Source organism: Manacus candei, unplaced genomic scaffold (assembly GCF_025592945.1).
Source record: "Manacus candei isolate 608988 ecotype Guabito, Panama unplaced genomic scaffold, ASM2559294v1 h1tg000093l, whole genome shotgun sequence".
In the NCBI taxonomy this organism is placed as follows: domain Eukaryota; kingdom Metazoa; phylum Chordata; class Aves; order Passeriformes; family Pipridae; genus Manacus; species Manacus candei.
This window is the reverse complement of record NW_026138141.1, coordinates 690,876-715,882: the sequence shown is the minus strand read 5'-3', so window position 1 is coordinate 715,882 and position 25,007 is coordinate 690,876. Positions and strand designations below refer to the sequence as shown.

The 25,007-nt window shown below is 37.2% G+C and overlaps 1 protein-coding gene across 1 annotated transcript in view; it reads left to right on the top strand.

The window, feature by feature from the left end:
• OXCT1 (3-oxoacid CoA-transferase 1) overlaps positions 1-24,653 on the top strand; it is an 87,621-nt gene extending 62,968 nt beyond the window's left edge. Inside the window, exons 14-17 of the mRNA XM_051768228.1 lie at positions 7,131-7,220; positions 12,284-12,364; positions 14,550-14,651; positions 20,842-24,653. Of these exons, the coding sequence (XP_051624188.1) occupies positions 7,131-7,220; positions 12,284-12,364; positions 14,550-14,651; positions 20,842-20,877 (309 nt within the window). The 3' untranslated portion in view covers positions 20,878-24,653. The remainder of the gene's footprint in view (positions 1-7,130; positions 7,221-12,283; positions 12,365-14,549; positions 14,652-20,841) is intronic.
• The last annotated feature ends 354 nt before the right edge of the window (positions 24,654-25,007 follow it).

Below are 25,007 nucleotides of genomic sequence, written 5' to 3'. Positions count from 1 at the left end.
TAATGCAGTTAGTTAGCTGAGGAGAAGAGTCACGTAATTTGTGCAGGAGATGTAGTTTAGTTACATAAATCTGGATCATTCTTGGAAAAAAAAAATCCTTGAATATTAGAAGCAGTAGCCTTAGATTTTAATGCTCTGAATTGGACTAGCCAAACCTAAAGGATTAAAGCATTAACAATGAAATACGATGAAAGAAAATTATACAGATATTCTAAGCTTTATCAAAGAAGATTATCTGAAAAGAAATGAGGAAACCCAATTCCAATTCAATAATAAATCTTTTAATTTACAATCTGTAGAGGTGAGTATGACCTAAGGCATTAGGAATATATTTTTATACATTATTGGTAGTTTTTCTACAGAGCTGCAAAGTACATCTCTTGCACAATTTGGGATGCTTTGACCATGAAGTGAACTGCATATTCATTAGTAAAGACATTTTTAAAAATAAAAGTAAACTGACAGAGACCAGCTGAGTCCATGACTGTGTGACGGTTTTTTGGTTTTATTTTTACCTTTATTTGTTATTTGTAGTGCCAAGTCTGGGAGCAGAGGGCTCCACAGCAAGAGTTTTTCCGACTTGAGATTACCATTTTTAATGATGGAAGAAAGGACGATTCTTCATGAATGCATCCTTGAATTGCCTGACAGCACTGTAGGTCTTCTCCAAGGAGGCCTATTGCAGCCTGTTTGTCACTTGGCTAGAATAGGAGTGTCTTTGCACACGGCTTATTTTCATTTGGAATCCAAACACACTGTCTAGTAACTCTCCTAGTTCTCCCAGTATTTCTGTTGCACTGAATGCACTAAACTGTCTGTGTTTTGTTTCAACTTGCAAGAAATTTTGAGAAAGGTATTTTAACTATTAACTGTAAAAATAAGTTAAGGACTACAAATTGGCTAAATTCTGTATGAATAGAAAACACGCAGGTTAATTATGCTCAGTGACTGAGTTGCTCTCTAGTTATATCAAGTTGTCTGATGTTTAGGACTAGTGGGGCTGCATCAGTATTTGAATCAGTTACCTTGGAAATCTGCTTTTCAATGGGACATTGTTTTAATCTGCAGATGTATTAGGTTTTTGCAGACACACTTCTTGAAATTAAGTCTACAGTAGTATATAAGCTTGCTGCTTATCTCCCAACAAACGTGCCAGAAAGCCCTGCAGAGCCCTTGCAGCACATAATTACCATCATTGGAAGAGTCCTGGAGCCACAAAGGAGAAAGGGAGCATATTGTGTTAGCTCTACTTCTTCCACCCTTTTGAGAGCTTTCTCTGTCAATTTTCTTCCTGTTTATTTCTCTTCAGACTGCACAGAAGGAATGTAGGAGCTCCTTGATGGTATTTTATTCATACTCTCTTAAATTTTCAATGTGGGAAGTGGCAGCTGTGCATTAGGCATCTGTATAATGAGAGCTGAAGAAATTCTACCTGTCTCAAAAATACAAGCATATGTCAAAGGACTTCTGATCTGTGGGTTAGTGATAAGAATTGTTACTACGATATGGAGCCATCACTTTCAAGAGAGACTAGTATTATGTTAGCAGTAAAATTTAATTATTGCATGCTATGCTGTGTGTTTTGGAAGTGGTATGCGAAGGTAAATGGACAGCTTAATTGTCCCATTACACTGAAAAACGCTCGTCACTGGAACGCAAATCCATTTCAATGAAGCGTGTCACAGACTGTTTTACATTGCTCCTGAGATGCAGTTTCTTGGTGTATTCATTTGAATTTCACTCTGTCAGTGAAAACTGTTGCCAATGGTTATTTCAAGCTAGGTTTATGGGAGAATAAAAGAATAAAATTTGACCAACTTTCTTCACACATATCTTATGCTGCCTTAATATTCTGATTATGAAAAGTAAAGATGAAAATATAGTTAGTTCCTTAAAGTGTGTGTTACACTTTAAGGAAGAGTTATTAATACATTTTGCCAAGAAAAAGCGGTCATTCAAGAACTTACGCTCCATTCTTTCAAAAGTTACTTTTAAATTTTGCTTTTCATTTTGTGTGTGTGTTAGGGAATACCTGGTAAGCATTCTTGAAAATCAGGCCGTTTTCTGTGTGGCTAAACAGTACAATTAATCCTTTTTTTTTGGATCCTTTAAAAAATACCTTTGCTCGATTGTACATTTGGGGTGTGCTCAGTTTTGTTGCATTCAGCCAGTATTAACTTTTTCTTGTGTTGTTGCATTACCCACTCTACTGATTGAAAAATCCCATTAATGATTTCTTAATTTTTTTTTCTCAGAATAAAATCTAATCCAGCCGTCCTAGTTGACAGTAGAATTACAATAATTCTGTAGGTGGGACATATAAGGACATAAAATCAGTGGAAAATAGGACAGAAATTGTAGTTCAGAACACTTAATCTTGAGCTTTATCCGTCTTTTTTGATACAATCATCATCCATTCTTTTTCACTGAAAAAATGGAAAGTGAAATCTGAAAGAGTTGTGGCTTTCATTTTAGAATCAACTACAAACATACCTCTACTTTAAACATGGGACAGGACTGTTAGGAATGGGAAAAAGATTGTCATCTGCGTTTTTATGAAGTTAAAGTAGATGTATGCATATTTATTTTTTTAATATTACTTTCTGATTGATATCTTTTTTGTACAACCTGAAGGTTTGAGCTAATATGCACCACCCCCCCAAAAAAACAAACAAACAAAACCCAAACCAAGCATATGGAACTCCACTGCAATTGAAAAGATATTTCTGTTAGATAGGTGTATCAGGCTCTGATGACCTCCCTACCTGTGCTGTGTGTGTCATTTGATGCTGGCACATCTGTAAAGGTAGATGGTACCTATACAGAAAGGGAGCGCTGTGGGTTCTGAGCGCTGTGTTAGTAGTGCCTACACACCACTGCGGAGAGGGGCAGAGCAGAAACCTTTGGAGGGCTCTTAAGTTCCTACTTTTGATTGCAGCATTAGCACGACTGTGGTCATGATGGCAGTATCTTGTGTCCACTACATTATCTTAATTTCTGCTTTTCTCTGTGGAGTTCGTACTGTTCCAATTGCTCTGAATTTTAGTGTCTGTCCCTAGCACGATACAGTCATTTCCTTCCATAAGGAAGCTAAGTCTGGCAATAAATTCTGTACCTGCCACCTAGTTTGTGTCTGTGGCTGTCAGACACAATGCCGACATCTTTAAATTCTTTACTCTCTCATTCTAGGTAGCGTGTTCAAGGTCTTCAGGGGGATGTGTGAAAATCGAGATTGAATGGGAAGCCTGCAGGTTAAACTAGAGGCACTGGTTATCTTCTGTAAGACTTTTTGAAACAGCAGTTTCACTAATTTTGGGCGTGTGAGGCATGTGTATTCTTTTATCTGATAGAAGGAAAGAGAAATTTCAGACTAAATGCTGTTTGTTTAATAGAGTGTTAGGGCTGCTGGCAACATTGGCAAGGACTCTTAACAGAGAAGTGGCTCAGTTCCTTTCCAAACGGGTATACATTTTCACCTTGCCTGTCTTTTGATACTCAGTTTTAAGTGGAATTACTCAGGCTGCATTCTAATATGCTTTTACCACTGATAAGTTTTCACTGTTTCTTGAACACGTCATTAGCATCTGCTTTGCTGCACTGTTCATGTGATATGTGTTTGTCTCAAAAGATTATGTTACTTTAACTTAACCAGAACTGTTCAGGTGCATTTTATCCTATGATGTTGGGAGTAGCTATAAAATTCAATTACGGAAGAAAAATCCGTGTTCCCTGGAGAATGTAGAGGAAAGATTTAAGACACCAACATGGATTCAAGACCTTAGTAGTGTTAGAAGGCTCCTAAGTTTTCCTCTTTTCTCTCAGCTACCCCTTTTTAGTCTCTTTGGATGTTCTTATAAATTGTTTCCTGCTTGCTATGACATTTTTCTAGCTTGCTTGAAATACCATTTTGGAAAAACTTCACATTCTCTTGAAAAATATCTTGACTGTCTCACCCACTCTGGAGTACTCACAAGTTTCCTCTGGAATGCCAGGTTGTCTTGTGTGCCGCATGTGACCAAATGAACAGAAAGGTTTCTGTTTAGGAATTACTGTTAGGTTAAATTAATTCCTCGAGCTCTTTAATGTAATGTTTTGACCACTCAAATGATATTCAGATATGAGGACATTAAATGAGAAAGTATGTACCCTTCTCTCATATTTTCTTAAAGATACCCCATCACCACAATAACAATCAATTTCTTATAAGTAGGCATTACAAGAAATTACAGTAATTTTGTGTGGATTTATGATGGTGAAGAAGCAGAAGAGTTGATTATCTCAATTAAAAAAGAAAAATCCATCAGGTCCAAAATTTCTGCATCTTATTTGGACTGAGACTTAGCAAGAAGTGCTGATGAAAACATGATGGGAAAAGCAGAATTCCCACCTTTTGTTGTAACTGAGAAGGTGCAAGCAAATTGTCAGCTTGTGTCCTCTACCTAACACTCTGTATAAATATTGCCAAAATTTCACCTCCCAGGAACCACATGATTAATTCAAAAATCCTTTATTCTCACTTCAAGCTGTTGCTGGTGAAGTGGGTTTTATAACAGTATTTCAAATTACTAATGCTCTACCAGTGCTCTAAACCTTTGCTTCTGGTTTCTTAAATTAGCAGCACCAATGCAATTGGGAACTAACAAAAATCGTCTTAAATAAATAAATGGAGAGAGTGGAGGGTGGGGGGCAAAAGGGGGCAAAGTGTCTTTTTGGAATCACCTTTTAGTCTTGAATATTTTAATTCAAATTTAGGATGCAGCTGGCCAGTATGATATGGGGGAAAGTGCAAGTTGTGGTAGTTTGGTAGATGCAGTGAGGGCAATGTAAGGCTCTTCTGCTTCGGGTATTCCTCAACGTGTAATTACTTGGCTGGTTGCATGTAATGCTTAATTGATTTGCTTCACCAGGCACCACCCTACAGTGATGAATATGTTTTCCTAAAAAGCAGGAGCAGATGAAGCTCCCTCTCTTTGACTTGCATTTTCCTGTTTCTGTGTACACAAAGGGATGATGTCTCTTCTCTCAGTCCTGTATGACTTCTCCAGAAGTAGATTTGTTGTTGACCTTCATCAGCACTTGGTTCTTCAGGTATTTACTTGTTGCTGTAGGTCTTTACTAGTTAATAGAACTAATAAGCCTGGAAAATGAACTAATGGCATTGTCAGGACAGGTACATTGATAGCATAATCCTCAATGCAAACGTATTCTGAGTTACTGGGGAGATAATATGTCATCTTCAGCTGCTGCATTATCTTGTAAGTGAGCCTCTGGCAGGTATGTGAGAGGTCACTGCAGTCTCTCTAAGAGCTCTGTATTTCCAGGTAGGATGGAGAATGATCTGAGCAGTACCAGGAAGCTAAGGACAGAGATAAATACATTTGTATTTGCAAAGAAATATTTAGTAGTCACGATAATTAATATAATTAATATTAAATATTAGTCTGGCCAGAGCAATTCCAAAGGGATTTGGAAGATATAGGAAGGTGTGATTTATTCTCCTCTCTGCAAACAGTAGAAAAGTATTATTTTGGGGAAGGGAAGAAGGGGGGACAGTGGTGAATACTCCCTTCACTACAATCAAGAGACCATAAAGATCAACAGACTAATAAGTTGCTGGCTTGTCAGTTTAATGAGACAAGTCTCTTCCATATGTTTTTTATCATGGACCATAGGTACTGATTCTTATAAGGTACTGAATCATATAGCTGATAGAAGGAAGCATAAGAGAAAAGCTTTGTACTAGGAAGTTTTCCAGTCATTTAACCATAAACTTTTAGGTTTTGTATATAAAACAGTATACGTTGTATTACTGTCCATATAATCAGTCACAGCTTGATGCTGTGACCACTTCCCTGGGGAGCCTGTTCCAGTGCCCAAACACCCTCTGGGTGAAGAACCTTTTCCTAATATCCAAACTAAATCTCCCCTGACACAACTTCAGACCATTCCCACAGGTCTTGTCTCTGCTTGTCAGAGAGATCAGTGTCTGACCCTCTGCTTCCCCTCACAAGGAAGTTGTAGGCTGTGATTATGTTTCCCTCAGTCTCCTCTTCTCCAAGTTGAACAGACCCAGTGCCCTCAGTTATACGGCTTTCTCTCAAGGCCCTTCACTTTGTTGCCCTCCTTGCATCGTTTCCTACTAACCTCTCCTATCATGGTGTTCCACTCCCCTTTTTGCCCTCCTCAGCAACTCTGGATTGGTATATGAGGTTGTTGCCATGTTTGATTATTGGGTCTAGTGCTTGTTGTTCAAAAATGATTGTTCTGCTCCTACTGATAGAACTTTAAACCTATAGTCATTTCCTGTCAGAAGTGTACGAAGTTTGGATCTGTTCTAAGATCAGGTGCATCCAGTTTAAGGTGATGGAAGCAGGCAGGGATTGAATGCTGTAGCACTACAGAAAGTAAAAGTAAAGGTAGCTGAACACCAAGCCATAAGACAGCTGCTGTCATAACAGGTGCAGTTCTGACACTCTTTGAGAGCAGAATGAGTCCCGAGACTGAAAGCATTGCTTAGTTTGAGACACAAACACAAGTGATTACTGAGCCACATTTATTTATTTGTCCATATTCTGAAATGACCTCTACAGACATCTGGAATAGATCAAAACATTGGTTTGTGCTGATACAGTGATGCAGGGCATGACTTTCTAAACTGGAAGGTGGATAGTGCTCAGATGTTCTTGTTACTAGATGTCATGAACCAAGATTTCTTTTGAGGAAGTAATGACATTTTTATCAATAGGAGGATGAACACTTTGCTTTTCTAGTGACAGAGCCATTGGAACTAAATTCATTGCTCCTCAGTGTCAGTGTCCCATTAAGCCAATGGTACTACTCAGATTTTGGTTACACCCCAGGGCACCAGCCATACCAGTGGGTCTCCTTGTTCTACTCATCATTCTTCTTCTGTTTACATCATATAGACCCTAGAAAGAGAAAGCTGTTTTCACTCTGGTGAAGCTCTGTTGGTGTTTGAATACAGTGGTTATGAAATAGGTGGGCTTTCAATGCAGGAAAAAGTGACCATGTTGTGCTGTCACTGCAGCCAGAATATTCTCTCTCTTTTCTTTTTTTTTTTTTTTTTGAAATAATAAAAATGTTACATTTCCATTAAAATTTAATTTTAGGGTAAGATGGTGAAAGGGATGGGGGGTGCCATGGACCTGGTATCCAGTGCACAGACCAAAGTCGTTGTCACCATGGAACACTCAGCCAAGGTAAGGCTCTGCCACTTCTTTCTAAATGAGTGTTTTGTGCTATACCAAAAAAAAAATAAAAAGAAGCAAGTGGAAAAAAAGAGACATTAATTCTGCTTCTTTGTGAGATTTGATAGTTTTGCTGTTTGTTATTATGGTGGTGCAACTGAGGCTAGGTTAGAATGGTTCCTTTCTTCTTGTAAGTGAATCGTTCACCATGCGGAAAAAAATGAAATATTAACTTGGTGTTTAAAAGCTGCACATGTTTTTTTAGCTACTTCATGCAAATTTAATGGGGGTGGCAATTGCCAGAGCCAAAGTAGATGCTGCCCTACTCTTTGCCTCAAAATAATCTGAAAAATGAGGTTCCCCGTGGCTAAATACTTGTTATGATGGAAAGGTATTTACCTTTGAATTGCCAGTCAAATTGGTGCCGACAGCTTAATAGAACAGATCTTTTTGATGAGATGCAGGCTGCCTTACATCATTATGTGTTAGTGGTTAGTGGTTAATTGAAAGACTTCTTTGTGGGTGCAGTGCTATAGACAAAAGATCGTAGGAAACTCTTCATTTGAATCTTCTAACATGGGACTGTGCAAAATACGAGAAAAATGTACTGAAGGACAAAAATCGCTATACCAAATGTTTAAAAATGCACTTCTTGTTTAATTTCTGGGTTTCTGGTATTCCAAGTTTGTTGTATGTCTGCAACAAGAATTAATGTGTATTGTTGAAAATAATATCCTTGTCAGAATGCATATAGGCAATCATAAGGAATTTGCATGGTAAGCTATAGCAAATACGTAAATATGGAAAGTAAGTATAGTAGCAGTTGTGTGATTTTTAATGAGATTTGAAGAATTAATTTTCACTTAAAAAAAAAAATTGAAAAATGTAGTAGTTTCACAGTTTATACTAAGCTGTGATCTCCAGGGGCACATTGTCAGTGACAGGCCTGAGTTTAACCCAACAGTTTTCATGCTGGTATGCATAAATAAGTAAATGAAATTAAAAAGCAAATTCATCCTTATGACTTGCATCACTAGCCCAGAGCCTCCCAAAAACTACATATGTATTTATCCATTTTCTTATGCACACACTTCAGGTGTTAATGTGATCTCAATAAATATTTATTCTATATTTCTACTTACTGTGGAATTTGGTTAAGGCTCAGAGTCCAGGAAAGGTGTAAGTATTCAAGCCAGTTTTTCTATTTAGAGAGACTATTGCTGAAATATTTTTTCAAAACAGTGTTTGAAAATTGTTTGCTGGGTTTTTTTTCTCTGTGAGAGTACTGAAACCTGAAAAAATGAAAGCACAGATAGCTTCACTGTTATGAACGGTCCAGTCATAGAATCATTTATTTTTGCATACATATACCTACTTTGGGCACTAACGTGCATGCTGTGCCTCCTATGCACTTCAGGAGAGCCAGTTACAGGCTTTCATGAATTATTTCTTCTGCTTTTGTGAGAATGCATTGTCAAACTAAAGTCTATGCATTATTTTTATTTTATACTTTTTTTAAAATGGCACTCTTTCCTCTTACCTAGTATGTTTTTGGGGTCTTCATACTAATACCTCTTGTTTTCTCAAAAGTTAAGATGATGAAAAATAGAAATCTCATGTTTAGAAATCAAAAACTGCTGTTAAAGTTTTGAGGTGCTCTTTTTTTTTTTATTTAAAAGACAAGCAAATATAGCACCCATGAGGCCAGTTCTGGAAGTCAGAAGCCTTTTGTTGGGTGTGACTGCTTTTTAATTTTTTACACTGAAGATTTTCTTGCAAACTTATTGCATCTGAATCTATGTATCAGAGGAGCAGTGTTTCATCCTGCTTAAAGCCCAGTGTGCTATTGAATGAAAGAAATGTCTGCATGTACTGAGACACACTCTTGTCTGCTGGCACAGGCACAATTCTGTCATCTTACTCTCCAAATAAATAAGAAACCTAGCATCAGATGCCAAAATTTGCTGTATATCAACAGCAGTCAAGATTTGATGGATGAAAATACAGTGGAAAACATCGAATGTACTCAGTACCTTCAATGGAAATGTTCAAGAGTTGCTGCAATAGGTAGTTCTTGGGCGCAGTTTTGTCTTGTGAATGATCTTTCAATCCTTATCAAGATTTTTTGTATAATAGTAATGGCTTGTTAAACATTAAATTTTTCCGAGAGTTTAATAGCCCTTCTCTTTTTAGTACAGACACTGAAGTTTTTAACATAGAAATAGTCTTGAGTCCTTGCAGCACAGGCAAAACATAATTTACAGTTAATTATGAGGATGAAACTAGTATCTGTCTTAACACTCAAATACTCAAAGAATTTTCCTCTTTTTAAATTCTGATATGTAATATGTTACAGAAACAAATAAATACACTCAGTCCCAAATTAACTACATTTTTAATTACCTAAACTTGTACATGTATTGAAAAACAAAAGATACAGAAGTTGGATGAGAGAACATGGAATGAGATTTGTAGAAGATTCTTCAGCTTAAGAAACACTATTGAGGAGGGGTAACGAAGAAATATACATAATAATGAGGGCACGGAGAAGGTGGATATGGAAGGGCTTGTCACTGCCTTATAAAAGAAGTAGGGATACCTAACTGAAATTAGCAGCCTGCATGGTTGAAACAAGAACAAACACTTTTCACAGCCAGCTAACAAAGTTGTGGATGATCAATAGAACGATATAAGATCTCAAATAACTAAGCCTATAAGAAAGGGACTAAACTGCTTTATGAGGTTGAGTTCATCAAGGACAAATAGCATTGCCCAGAAGCAGTCTCTGCATCAGAAAATCTATGTGTCACAGCATATCAGAAACCAGGAGGGCATATCTGTAGAAGGGTGTTCCAATTTTTGCTCTGTATGCTTAGGCCACTGTGAGACACTTGGGAAATGAACCTGAAGTCTAATTCATTAGCCTCTTTTTTAATTTATTTTTTGCTAAACTACCTCTTTGTTTATAACCATGAAGAAAAAAAAAATAATAGAATAGAAGGCTGTTATTTAATGTCTAGACAGCGACTATGCATCTGTGTCTGATCTGCTAAATACTGCCTGAGAGAATTAAAAGTCAAGTTCTTACCCCCATACCATCATTGACATGTTTTGCAAAACATCATAAAGTAAGGCTGGTAATTGTTCCATTTTGTGAAAAGAGTTTTCTACACTATTCAGAAAAATAGAATGGAAACTGGTTGAAAGCACTTGATTTGGACATGACTGAAACATGGAGCACTAAATTGAAATCTCCTTTCTCAAACTGTGTTGTGCAAGATTAAGGACATTTTGGTTCTTCAGTAACAGAATTTTTTTACTTAAAGCAGACTGGAACACCTTAAGACTTTATATATCTACACAACAGTCTTTTCCTTTATCTGAACAAGTCCTGTATAAATTCAGATGGTAGAAAAGCGTTCCATTCAGATTGCTATTCTTACATCCTACCTGATGGATGTCTTCCAAAAGTCACAGAATCGTTTTGGTTGGAAAAGGCCTCTAAGATCATTGAATCCAGCCTTTGAAAAGATCAGGAAATGCGTGTCATCTTCAGTACCAACTGGTAATACAATATTCTTCAGCTCAGGTGTTAAGAAGCTCAAATGTATCAGTTATCAGGGACACAGGAACCATTCAAGCTGCCACCTCTGCAAGTCCATGCATTTAAATCTCAATTAGGTCCCAGAAAGAGACACTTCATTTCATAGGGCTGAAAAGTGTATCTGATATGTTTCCGAAGATTTATGAATAGCACAGATTAGTCTTGGCTCTTAGACAAAGTGCATAAGAATGTCCTCAAGAGGGACAGGATATAAGTAGATCAATTGAAAGTAACTAGAATGAAGAAATAGTTCTTCACAGAAAAAAGATATATTCAAAAGCACATGGATTGCTTATCTTGTTTTCGCTCGGGAGTCAAACTGGCTGCAAGGTGGTTCCTGAGTTTATATTAAGCCTTAAGGCAAAGTGGTGATGGTAAATTTTTTGAGTATTGCATTTAGATGGTTAAATGAGACATGTTACACTCTGAGAGTTCTGAACTGAAAATTGATAATTAGAGAAAAAAATAAAAGGATGGGATAATGGGAGAAATGTGCACTTAATGGTACCTCTGTAAAACACAAATACTGATGAAAAATGTAGCAATCTATTTTTTTTATATCCATTCAGAGCTCTTGAAGCCTACATTAATTTAGTAGGTTCTAAAGCCATTTGTGAACTCTTACTAAAAGAAGGAAGAAAAAAAGAAAAAAAGGAAATTAAAAAAAGATGGAGATCACCCCCAAAAACCCACCACCCAAACCTTACCTGTCCAGCTTCATATCAGAAGCTGTCTTCTCATGAAGTAATATTTTTCCCAGGATTTAGATTAGCTGACATTTGATGCCCCTGAAAAGAAAATGCTTTTAAGTAAATCATGTTTTCTACTACGTGCTAATTTGTTCTGTCTAAAACAGAGATAATGTAACTTCAGCCAACACTTCAGGATGAGCATATTGCACTCATCTCTCAGTCTGCTTTTGGACTTTCCTGGAGAGATAGAGGGAATGGGAATTCAGTGTGGGTAAAGAAACTGTATTTACTATTTGCAAAGCATAACTTTGCATTTGAGCCCTGGGGGTCTGAGGTGCCTCTGTATATGGCTGATTCTGCACATATTGTTTGTGATAAAGTATAAGACGGAGAAATATGTTTCCCATAATGTTATTCCCTAATTTTTTTCTTTCATGTGTCATCGGTGAGGTCCCATGTATTTCTTGTCCTCACATTGCAGCAGGAAGGGCAGATTATTAAGCAGCAGTATGCAGAACTTCTAAACTTAGGAGTCCACTCAGTGGTACAGTAAGATTCTTATTGGTCATCTTCCTCTATGTAGGATTTAAGTAATAACTGTCCCAAATTGCCAGAGATGTAGTCTGCCATAGGAGTGAATTCGAAGAGTGTTCTGAATATATTGAATGTTTCAATAACACAGAATGACTACAGCTGTGGTTTTCGTCTATGTATTTGAATTCTGAGTAAGTTGTGTTGTTTTTGAAAATTTTTGTTTGTCTCTATATTATTAAACACAGGGCAATGTCCACAAAATCTTGGAAAAATGCAGCTTGCCACTTACTGGGAAACAATGTGTTGACCGCATCATTACAGAGAAGGTAAAGTACTTTTCTTGAATCCTTGCTAACAAATTCCTCCTCCATCCGAAATGAAAGTAGTAAAGCTTAGTAAAAATGAAGAATATGTTTAGTATCTGTTGCCACTGGAGGGAAAAGACACCCTTGGAGCTCAGGTCCAAAGGTCTTGGGGCTCATATTTTTCCTTTTAAAGCTATGAATGTTGCATGCTGAACTGTACCCTTAGACACTTTCAGAACAAAGATACCATGTATGACAGGCATGAAAAGTGTGTATCTCTTTATTTTTCCCAAAGTATTCCTGAAAATCTGCTGTGAGATGCAAATCCTCAAGTACAGCTGTAATCACAGCTTGGGGTTTTTTGGTTGTTTTATTATTTTGGGGGGGGGGGTGTTTTTTTGGGTTTTTGTTTGGTTTTTTTTTTTTTCCCTGGGGGGGTTTTGTTTGTTTTGGGGTTTTGTTTGTTTGTTTGTTTGCTTGCTTGTGGGTTTTTTTGTGGTTTTTGTTTGGGTTTTTTTGTTTGTTTTTTTGTGTTTTTCTTCTTTTTGTTTTTGTTTTGTTTTTGGTTTGGGGTTTTTTTGTGTGTGTGGGAGTTTTTTGTTGGCTTTTTTTTTGTTTGTTTGTTTTTTGATTTTTTTTTGTTTTCCCCCAGCGGAGCACATATAAATTAGACAATCGGCATCTTTCTTGGTGTGTACTACAGACTGTTTCAGATATACCTGTAGCTGTAGCAGAACTTGAAGTCTTTTGTTCTTACTTGATTCCGTTAGTGAAGCAATTTATTCTCCTTTGCAAGTATATATGAGCATCTGATATTGTTGCTTCTCAAAGTACATTAGTGGGTCTTTTCAGCAAAGGATCAGTGACTTAAGGTTTTTGCTGTAATCATACTCCTTTTATTATCAGTGTTTACATTTTTAAGGACTTGAAGTAGTCCCTCTGTGAGCCATCTATCGTGCCAAGTAGAATGCATCAAAGGTGCTGATGTAGAATTTGCTTTCTCAGTGGTATATCGCTACATTTAAAGGATTTTTCTTCACAAATTAAGGAAAAATAAAATATGGAAGTTTTTTCCAGTCCTCTACTCACTGGCCACATACAAATATAAGGTACAAAGAAAATGAGAGGGAACAAAAACTGATATAAAATAAACAATAAGCAAAATTTCTCTTAAGATTCATCACTTGCCAGATCTTGTGGCTTTATTGGGAGATGACACAAATGTACAACGGCATTTAGATAATGTTGCAAATTCTGTTACCACAGTAGCATCCTAGTGTGCATGTTCCTTTATGACCAGCTTCTCTTTTAAGACTTAGAGGAGCTGTCATTTTTTAGTCCCATAAAGTGGTCTCATGTGCCCAGAGGACAGCTAGTCTTCAGTACATTTCTGTGATGAGCTTAAGACTGAACTTTTATTTCAAGTTCAATTTTCACTGGTCTTCTGGTACTGAACTTTTATTTTTAAGGAAAATTACTTTAAACCTTATGGTTTCCCTGGCAACTAGCTTGCAACCTGCGTATCTCCCTCTGGTAGGCACTATTAAAGTGCACATTGTTTTACAGGTGTTTTTATGTGATGTGCTTGTAAGTCTCAGAATTGGATTGCATATCTTATGAAGACATCAGGAACTTTGCTCCTTCAGCCATTTCCGCCCAGGCTTTCTATTGAACATACAGCAAGAAATGTTGTTCATTGCTAGCTTCTGAAAATACTAGCATTTGCACTGGGTGTGCAGTAACTGTAGGAGAAACTTACAATGAGACAAAGGTGATCTGTACTCTCTACTGGCCTTAAAATTAAATAAAACAATGAGGGAGATGTTCACTTTTCCTGTTTCTTTCATGGTCTCTTGCTGGGCATTGTCTTGCAGCAAAGAATGTTTCAGCGCTTTCCTTTGAACTTCCCATTCTCACCAAATGGGAGTGGCAGGCATGGTCCTCATTTCCTGCAGGGATAAACAGTTGTACATTTGTCCCACAAAACTAACACATATAGTATTTTAAATTCTTTCAGATTCAAAAAAATGTAGCAGAAATCTTTATTGATCAGTCAGAAAAGTGAAACCAATTGATAGTGACATCTTTTGTTATTGAGGGAATGCTACCTACTTCAGCACACTGTTTTGTACAATATTACCAGTTACATCCCTGTTTGCTGCTTTGGTAATAAAAAAAAAAAATTTGTGCTTTTGGATCTTTGTAGGCGGTGTTTGATGTGGACAAGAAGAAGGGACTGACTCTCATAGAAATCTGGGAAGGACTGACAGTGAATGATATCAAGAAAAGCACTGGCTGTGACTTTGCAGTAAGTAATTTTACAAACCTATATAGTTAGTCTGGAGTCAAAACAAATATTCTCCACAAGTGTTCATCACGTGAAGACTTGTAGATGAAGTAAGTTTCTTCTTTATAGGTGAGGACTGAATAGATTGCCTGTGGGATTTACAATAAAAACGTAATTTAAGGCTAATCTAGTGTGATTATGTCAGAAGCATCAGAAGCATCAGAAGCTAGGAAAACCAGGAGAGATGGAGAAATGACTAAAAGGACAAGTGGAAAGGAAACTTTTATGCTTTGAAGAGGGAGTTGATCATTTTGGAGAAGTGCATGAATATTTATTTTTCCACTGTATAAGTCAGTTTACCTAAGTGTATGTTGCTAAGTTTCCATGCTGTCTTTAGGTGGAGTTGTAAGTCTTCTCAACAGGAGTGACATGCGTCCACTCTGTGTTAGTAGTGCCAGTCAGTGAACTGTCCTACCATTGATATCTTTGCTTTGTCTCTCCCTTTGTCTTCTATGAATGGAACTTATGCTCTGCATTAATTCAGAAAACCCCTGCCTTTTGACAGTTATTCTTGTCTCATTTACAAACACAAAAATGGATTATTAATGGAAAGCTGTAGCACACTAGGGTGTAACTGAATGCATGTATGGTTGATAATATAGTTTCTTCATGGCCTTCCCCTGCATGAACATCACAAATTTTTTTCTTTTGTTTTGTGAAGTCTTTTGGGGCAGTTCAGCCCTCCTTTGGCAAAGACAGCAAGTATGACTATGCAAATGCTGCTGTAAAAATAGTTGGGGAAAATTTAGTAGTGAAACGAAGTACTCTTCTTCTATGCAGAGTTTCATGGCAGAGCAATAGAACATAACTGAAAGACTGCAGAGCATTCAGTATGTGAAAGGGTTTCTTAATAAGGCTCTGAGCATACTGTTGGTAGTAAGTAAAACTTTCAGAGCAATGAGCCTGTGAAATTCCATTCATTTTCTGTGTCCATAAGAGGGCATTTCTGATAACTAAATATGATAGTGTATGTTTTTCTTTAGAAAATTTTAAATAAAGAGCTATTCACTGCTGAAAATAGCTTAATTTATCTGAGAAAAAATTTTGATTAAAGACAATTGGTCTGCAACTGCAGAGTGCAGAAAGCTGCTACAGAATCACTTTGGTAGGTTACTAATTTTCCAGGTAAAGTCTTTATTATTTTTTAATTTAAAGTGGAAGCAAACTTCCATATTCAGCAATTCTGTGTGCAAAAGAAATTATTCAGCTTCTGACTTTGATCTAGGAAAAAATTATCAATTTTTTAAAACTTTGATAATGTCAGGACATCTTTTTCTTGCACTGATCAATCTGTCAAACAGCTAGCATCTAAAATTAAAAATGAACTTTGTAGGTTTGTAACTATTGCAATCAGTCACTTTGTTTTGTTCTTTTGTATTTAATTTGGGGAGTAACTTCATAATGAATTTGAAGGCATGATGTTTAGTAAGCATTTGCATAGATGTAAACTACAGGAAAGGACCTCTGTTTTTGGAACACACTAGCCCTTATTTTTTCAAAACCTGTTTGTTTGGAAGGATCTGGGGCTTTTTTTTTGTTCAGGTGACCAATATATATGTATTCAATTAAATGTGTTTTTCCCAAAGTAAAGGCCAGAAGCCTGTGCTCAAGGCAATGAGGACAAAAGCAACCAAAAATTCAGAGAGAGAAGTGCGAAGTGTTAAACGATGGGCTATGAGGTAAAGCTTTGCAGCAGGTGTGATAGGGCAAGACTGTTAGGTCCAAAGAAAAGAGTAGCACCACCCAGCAAGTTCCTTGCTGCTTTTCTGGAAGTGTTACAAAGGACTGGTATAAATTTCAAATACTTAATGTAGCCTGAAGTTAGCAGTTGATGAAAAGTATTGGAGCAATCCACTGTCTGGGTCCCTGGGATATGTCTTACTAGGATCAGTAAGGGACACTCCACAGGCACAGTTTCCTTGCTGTCCAGAGAGCACAGTCTGCTCCGCAGGGCTGCCGTAGTCAGGCATGAAATCATGAGTTGCACTAAAGCACCTGTGGGCATGAAAAATGTAGATGCTGCTTGGCTTATGCATCTACAGGTACTTTCCTTGAAAGCAGGTGGCTTACATAAATGCTTTCAAAGTAAGGCATGTTTGCAAAGTGTGTACCTCTGCCAAAGTATGCACAGGAGTCAGTGTGACATACAGGTGAGTCATTACAAAAGTGCTTGAAATCTCTACAGCACTGCGGATGGAAAGCATGAACCGCTGATTTGTTTGTTAAACTTGTGGCATGGAAGCACACTAGCTCACTCTTCCCTTCCTTCCTTCCTTCCTTCATTCTTTTCTTTCTCCCTCCTTCCCTCCCTCCCTCCCTCCCTCCCTTTTTTTGTCACCCCTCCTCTAAAGCGTGTTTCCAGACCACAGTGTCCAAGTCCTCCTCTCATTGAAATCCTTACCAAATCTGTTGAAATCTTTGACAGCAAGACTGGGTTACTGTTGTATAATACTGGACCCTTGATGGCCCAGTTTTCATCTATACCAAACAATGGTATGTCCTTCACTTAGTTTTGAAGCTCAGAAAATAAAGATTTGAGCATTGTGATAGGCATTTATTCAGAAAGCAGCATTCTTGGTCCTTTATTCCATGTTTCAAGACTCTGCCTCAGGCTTTCTGGCAACAGTAGGTCTTGTGCTTGTGATTATTTATGTTCACTGAATGAGACGTCTTGGTTTTATATGGGTGACAGGAGCTTTAGTGATACTGTATTGCCACAGTAAAAGCAGGATCATATTTGCCTAGTTTGAAACAGAACTAATTGGGGAAAAATGAAGAGTTCACCTCTTTTTTTAGCAGCTTTTTTCAGTGGATGCAGTGAATGATCTGAACTAAAACAAATATCTCTGTAGGTTCACTAGAAATGAGATTTTAAGGGGTTACTGTAGCTTTGTATATAACTACCTCACCCCATGCAGACTACTCCTATTTGCAGAGGAGAACTTCATAGTCTGCATGGCCTTATTTGTGTCACATTTGATTATACAGTCCCATTTTCACAGCCTGCTTACTTGGAAAAACATCTCCTAAAGAACATTTGCAACAACAAAATGTCAAAGGAAACATGATTTAAACTTAACAATCTTCATTATAGACTGGCTCATATAAAACATGAACAATTCACCCTCAATTTTACTGTGCTGTGAAAACAAAATGTTGGCTTATCTTGTATGCTTAAATCAGATTTGCTGTAGCCTAGCATGTAGATCACCTTGGCGGGCAATCTGTTTGGGCTTGTACTGGCTTATACCATTGATGAAACCATGATAGGACATACTTTTGCAGATCTATTTCATTATAAAAATAATCAAGATAAGTCTAAAATCTCCCCCCTCTCCCCGCCTTTTTTTTTCTTAATGTAAAACATCAGTTTTACAAAATGTTCTTGAAAGATAGTGTGGAGAATAGGAAAAGCATCTGTCAAGGCAGATGCTTAAATAGAAATGTTTAAAAAGAATATTCAAAAATAAATTATTTATGTTTAAAAAGAAAGTGACTGTCCAATTGAGTACAAAATGGTACAGGATATTGGTTTTATTTTCTGGAATTACATTTTCCTTTGAGAAACATTTTCTTTTGAGGCTGTTGCAGGATTGACTTGATTTTTAAATGGATGTTGTGTTTTTATGACTTTTGTATCATATATACATATATATATATATATATGATGATGGATTTTTTTGATTTTATCTGAAATTAAATACAAAATAGGAGTTAATAAGAAAAGCAACTTTTATTAATTTAATGAGGTAAGCAACTTTTAACAAATATGCTAACTTTTTTTTTTAGGGTCTCTTTTTACATTTGGATCAATAACTTGCTTTTGCACACTGGTCAAGGTTACCAACTTATTAAGACTCAGCATTATTCAGAATCAGGCCCTGAAAGAACATTTGCTACATAGAAAAACAATTAAATGAGCACAGAGCTGAAAAGTATAGTTAGGGTTTGGAAATCCGACAGTCAACAGGCTTGAATTGCAGGGAATCTGTGAGGCTCTGTCTTCTTATCAGTTCAAAGGCCATGTACTGGGCTGCCCAGGCAAACTTCTCCCTGTACACCTGTACAACATAAGCAAAGTATTTTGAAGCTTCCAAGATAAGATGTTCTTCCCATAGGTGAAATAATGAGAATGTTGCTTAGGAGGTGCTGTAAGAAAGTATCCACTCTGTGCACTGTGAAACAGTCTACATTAAGGACCTTCAGTCCTTACCAAAAGCTGTGCTCTTAGCACAGTGCGACACTGAATTGACTGCAGTACTAGGATTTAAAGCAGTGGACTCAGGAGGCTTTCCGCATTTCAGATTTGAGTACTTGTTGTTTTCTAAGCACAAACTTGTGTTACACTTGCATTTTTCTGCTTATTTAATCACATGTTATGTAGAGCAAACAATTTGGGTCCAGTTTTGGTCCAGTTCTGAGTGATGCTGAGCTCTTGTCACCTCCATTACCTTCAGCAGGCATTGTGACACATCACACTCATGGGCCCCAGACCCTTTCTGAAGCAGAGTGTGATACACACAAATGACAGCTGTTAGCATCAGATGGGCAGACATTACATTTAACATAATATGCTCATCAGATGTGAAGCACTTGATGTTTTGATGGCACCGAAATCTGCAACATTAGAAAAAGAGTAATCTCCTCCAGTAGTTGCCTTTTGTCATTTGCAGAATACAGTTCTTGGTGGTTCTATCTTCATCCTCCAGCTTTTACCTTTACCTCAATGGAACCATCCCTGGTGGAGGCAGAAATAGGCCTAAATTATGCAAGGCACATCAGAACTTGCACTCTGAAACATTGAAACATTTCTGGAACTAACCCAGGAATGCTGATGCACTCAGGGAGTTTCTCTTCTACACTTGTACCTTTTAGATCTCTTTATTATCCTAGTTCACACACAACTTTGAAAAAATCAATGAATGGTTGCCATCCATTGAAAACATTTCATTAGCATTTGATACGTAAACACATTCTTCGTGAACTAAGCTTTCCTCTGTGGCTACTCTCATAAGGTAATAAATGATGACACATACTGGCTGGAGGAAAGATAGCAGAAATGACTGGTACAGAAAATACAACCCTGTACTTCTAAAAGAAAGAGGCTTTAATGCTTGAAAAGGCCCTTATATCATTCTTTCATGGGTTAGTGTCATTAGTACTTTTAACTGAAAAAGATGGGTTAAGGAGGCAGAAGGATGCAGTAGGTGAGGTTTCCATGGGACACATTAATCAACTAGGAGACAGATTGTCCGTGGAACTGTTTTTCATCCTGAACAAGCAAGATCACATGAGTTATTTTTGCTCTTCATCCTGGGGCACCTATTTAAATAGGGCTGGGAACAGGAGATAATTAAAGGGGCTTGGATCTTCTGTGGAGACCTATTCGTCACGGTATTTCTGTAGACCTGCAGTCAGAGTTCAACCAAATGTTAACCACTCATACTCTGAAAGGTCTTTTCTGTATTGTTCCTATTTACACATTCTTTCCTTCTTCAACTTCCTGTTTAGGCTCACTGTGTTTTATTCTTGGTTTGCTCTACATTTATAGTATCAGTAACTGATTTTTTGAGTATAGGTAATTAAAAGACTAGAATACATAAATGTGTCCTCACACAAAAATTAATGTGAATGGAAAAAGGCAAGTTTTTTTTAAAAAGTAAAATTAAAATTATTATACTATACAATCATCAATCAAGTAAAATTGAATGTGAATGGAAGACGGAAAATTTTACAAAATAGGAACAATTAGAAGTATTCTACTGTATTATCATCAAGCATTGTCCATCTGCATTGAACTCTCCTACTGCTGTTCATGGCATTGAAAGCCACGTAAGACTGCAGGAGGCAAGTGCGGTTTCAACTGCCCAGGTTTAATCTGCTTGCATTTTTACATCAGTAACCCATCTCAAAATAAATGAAGTTGGGAGGCTAGGTGCTGATACCACACATCAGTTGTATTCTTGCATCAGAAAATTTAGTTATGGGAGTGTTTATTTCTGAAATACTGGACATACTTCAGTTTAAATAAATACAGTGTCTGTAGTCTTCAATGGTACATAGTTGGTAGAGGTGGGAGTGAATGGTGGGTTGTGCTGCTATATCTTATCTGTGTGCCAACTGCTGTGTTTTTTTCCCTCCTTTCTGCCAGGTTTCGCCAAAATTAATACCAATGAGGCAGATTTAAATGCGAAATACAGACTGGGCTTAACTTCTCAGAAGGCTTGTTTCCAAATGGGAGAAATCGGTGACTGTTTTGCAGTTCTACTTTTTTTTTTCCTTTTCTTATTTTTTAAGGGTTTTGTAAGTAGTTTCCAGATAGTTAAGCTCAGGCTTTGACTATAAACCTAAATTGTATTCTGCTTTCATAACATTACCAATTTTAATGGAAGGGTGAATATATTCCCTAAGTTTTGAATCCTATTATACTAAAATGTTAATGACGATTGTAAAAAAAAAAAAAAGCCTTGTAGTCTGTCTGCCAGATACTATGTTTTTTACGCAGAATTAGAAAACAGCCATGCAAAACTTATGATTGCCTCTGCTTATCCTGATATCTGTTGCTCTGGAACTGTGGCACTTATCATGTCCGTTCTCCTGTAAAGGTGTGGGGGTTTTTTTCTGGAGTCATCTATAACAAGTGTACGTATCTGTAGAGAGACATCAGGAATATGAACTTTCCTTTTCCTGAGCCTTTTAATCAGTCTGTGATAAAACTATTTACACTGGTGGAAATAACTAAATGTATCTGCTGCTTCCACGGTGTGCGTCTTTTGGTATTAGGAAGCCTACACTTCCCAAAGTCCAACTGTGACCCTTTATATTTTGATCATACAAACTAGAATGGGGCTGGTGTGAAGGAGGAAGATTAAAAAGGCTCCATCCCCATGCAGACAACTGGTAGCTGCACAATTTCCCACGTTAACTACTCTTACTCTCCAGATATAATGCTTCTCCCCAGATACCAGTCAAAGGCAAATGAATATTGTTTCTGGAGTGAGGTCTGTCCTTCCAGTGTTACACGGAGAAACAGGGAAAGAGAAGGTTGCGGACACCTTGAAGATTCTTAAGAAGGGAATATGGATAGTTAAGAGTAAAAGCATTAAATCTGCACCACTTCCCAATCAAGGCATCAGAAAAATCTAAAGAATTTGTAAGCCAAATTTATAATAACTAGAATAAATGCCATAAGACAATCAAAATGAAAAGACATTATCTCAGAGTGGTTCTGCTGTTTGGTGAAGGGTTTTTTTTCCCTGTTGTTAATTATAAAATTATTTTTATATTTTGTTATTTTTGCAAATAGGTGACATGACAGCATTGAATCTCACATACCAAATCAGCACAGTATGTCTTTATTATACAGAGCATGAACTGACTAGAAATCAACATTTACTAAAATATAGTGTTTTCTCCGAGCATAATGGTTTCTGTCATTTCTGTCATTTGTATAAGTAGGAGCACTTAAAACACTTCAGTTAAAATAATCCCTGATATAATGTTTGACATCAGGACTGGAACATATTAAGTGACTGAAAAGCATGTAAAATGTAGATACACAAAGTGTACATAATGCCTATCATACATGTAATAAGCAGTGTTGGGACATGACATAGAAGGGCATTCTAATACTGGCTGAATGAAGGATTCACCATAATCCATGTGAGTTGTGGAAGGAATATAAAACAGGTCTTGGGAATCAGATAGGAAAATCTTGCGACATTTAGCTCCTGTACTAACCTTTGTACTGTTTTATTTCCATTCTAAAATAAGAAATCCTTCTTTTTCATGGAACAGCTACAGAATTTGCCTTGATCCACACACAGGTTTTATAGCAGTAAAACTGTTTTGATTGGAGATACTATTTTGTATAGTTGCACTTACCCTAAACAATTCTTTGACAAACTCTTGTCAATACCGTAACAGGTTATCCTTCATCCTAGAAAGAAATAAACAAAATGCCTTTGTAAACACCATTATGTCAGTACAGAAGTGCTCCAGTAGTATAAGCTCTATGAGTTGAACTTGTGGCTGCTAATGGGTGGTAGGCTCTTGTACAGCCTGAACTTGTAGGAAAGACCTGATGCTGAGCCCGTGGGAAAGACTTATGTCGTACAAAGACTAGTGCTGATGTCATGATCAACATATACCAGTGATTTGGTCAATAGGTAATTTGCATTGAAGACTTGAACCTACATTTATCAGAGTGCTCCAGTATTCCTTAACCCAGCATGTTAATTTTCATGTTTTCTCTGTTTAGATGTATTCCCTGTGTTACTCATTCCAAACAAGTTATTTTCTTAAAAGTTTGGCCATTTCTGTTGCTATAGAGGTGGACTGAAGTTCTGCTTACAGAGGTTTTACAGATTAAAAATCTGTATATAATAAAACCTGACTATTTTAGCTCGGTATAAACAGTTTTGCTTTTGGGTAGAGCAGCCCAGAGTTCTCTTCCCCAATCCATACAGACAGTTCAGTGACAATTCTGACCCTTGTGGTGCTGTACACAGCAAAAGGTGCCTGTCCTTTCCTTCAGGGCCAGAGATGGGTGAAGAGCTACTCTGAGGGGATAGGTATCATCCCTGAAGGAGATTTCATTCATCTTCACTCAGACTTCTCATAGACAGTACTCAGAATGGATTCTGGTTTCGGGGAGGAGTATAAAAACTATTATACAGGGGAAGGGAGTTACTATTAACTTCTCCAAAAGGAAAAAATAACCCAACAAAAAAACCCCAAAAAACCAAAGAACACAAACATTTAAATAGATGTGAACAAGTTCTTTAAGAAATCTATACATGAAATGTTGATCTATTGCTACATTAGTTGTAGGACTGATTAGTTAATTATAGCAAACATTTACTTATGTTTGTAAAGTACAGGAGAAGTGTCTGAGGGCAGGATCAGGTGTGCTCTGCTTCTGCCATAGAGCTATGCTTTGCTGGCACACGCACAGAAGCCATTGTTATCGTTAACATATGGCTATAAAAAGACTAATGACCTGGTAATGTCTGGGAGTTTAATACCTTGGTTTCTGAATCAAAGAATTAGGAGCCAAGAACTCCTGATTTTCAGCTTTTCTGGTTCTCCACTTACTGCCTTGTGGAATGTCTGCTGTGTTCTCTGCCTTGTCTCCTGTTGCTGGAAAAGGGGATGTTTTTCTTCCTACCTCACAGGGATGTTGTGAGGTATAAGAAACTAAGATCTGTGCAAGAGATTATCTTTTCCTCTTCAACTTGGGGATCACACTTGATCAAGAGTGTGCAAGAGTACTTGTAGACTGTCGAACATGCTGTACATTTGAGCTCTGTGTCTTATTTGTATCAGTGTTAATGCAAGAGAGAAGAAGTATATGGTGCTGAAAATTGGGGATAAAAGGAGAACAGGCTCTCTCCTTATACAGCAGCGATGCTGTAGCAACAGGAAACAAGGTACAGATGTCACACAGGAATTTTTTTATCTTGAGGACAATAGATGTGGTAGAATATTGGTATTGTTATGAAAATGTCATCTGTCCGCACAAGCTAATTGTGACAAGCTCTGAATCCACTTTTTTAACTCACTTGTCAAACAGGATTAGAAATTAAAGCACTCCTAAGCATTTCCCTCTCTGTGGACGCAGATGTGGTTCATAGGTAAGGTATACTCTGAGCAGTAGTTGCAATGATTGGTGTTGCAGGGATGAAGGTTTATTGGGACATCACTGAAATCATTCCCTGCTTGACAGCACTTCATGAGACAAGTTGATACTCTTTGTCCTGAAGAAGATGATGATTCTGCTGTATTATCACATTGGACTTATTTCACTTTATATTTTATTGATTTTTTTCCATGAAAATGCAAAAAAAAAAGAAAAAGGAAATATTCTAGAAAATGTAGTTGTACTGTAAACTCTGCAAGTTAAACATCAAAGTCCTTCTTGTATTTGCAAAACAATCAATAAAGTAAAGATGTAAAATCTCAGGTTTTGTCTATTGTTACCATTTCTCATGGTGTTCTATTCTGCTATTAGGAGCAGTAAGATATTAGCTCATGTTCACACCAGCATGTCACACCTCAGCACATACCAGAACATCAAGGTCTTGGTTGAATGTGGATGGGTTTGATAAACAGAAATAATGAAGCTCAAAACTCAGCTAACAGCTGGATTCTCCACATTCTCTCTTCTGGCTGATGCATCTGTTGGGTCAATCTCAAGCATAATTATCACATTCATTTTCAAAATGACTTGTTTTTCAATCAAGTTAAATAATGGACTGCATATGTAGTCCTTAGAGAAGTGATTTTTTTTACCTTTTGATTAAAACTGCTGTAGAA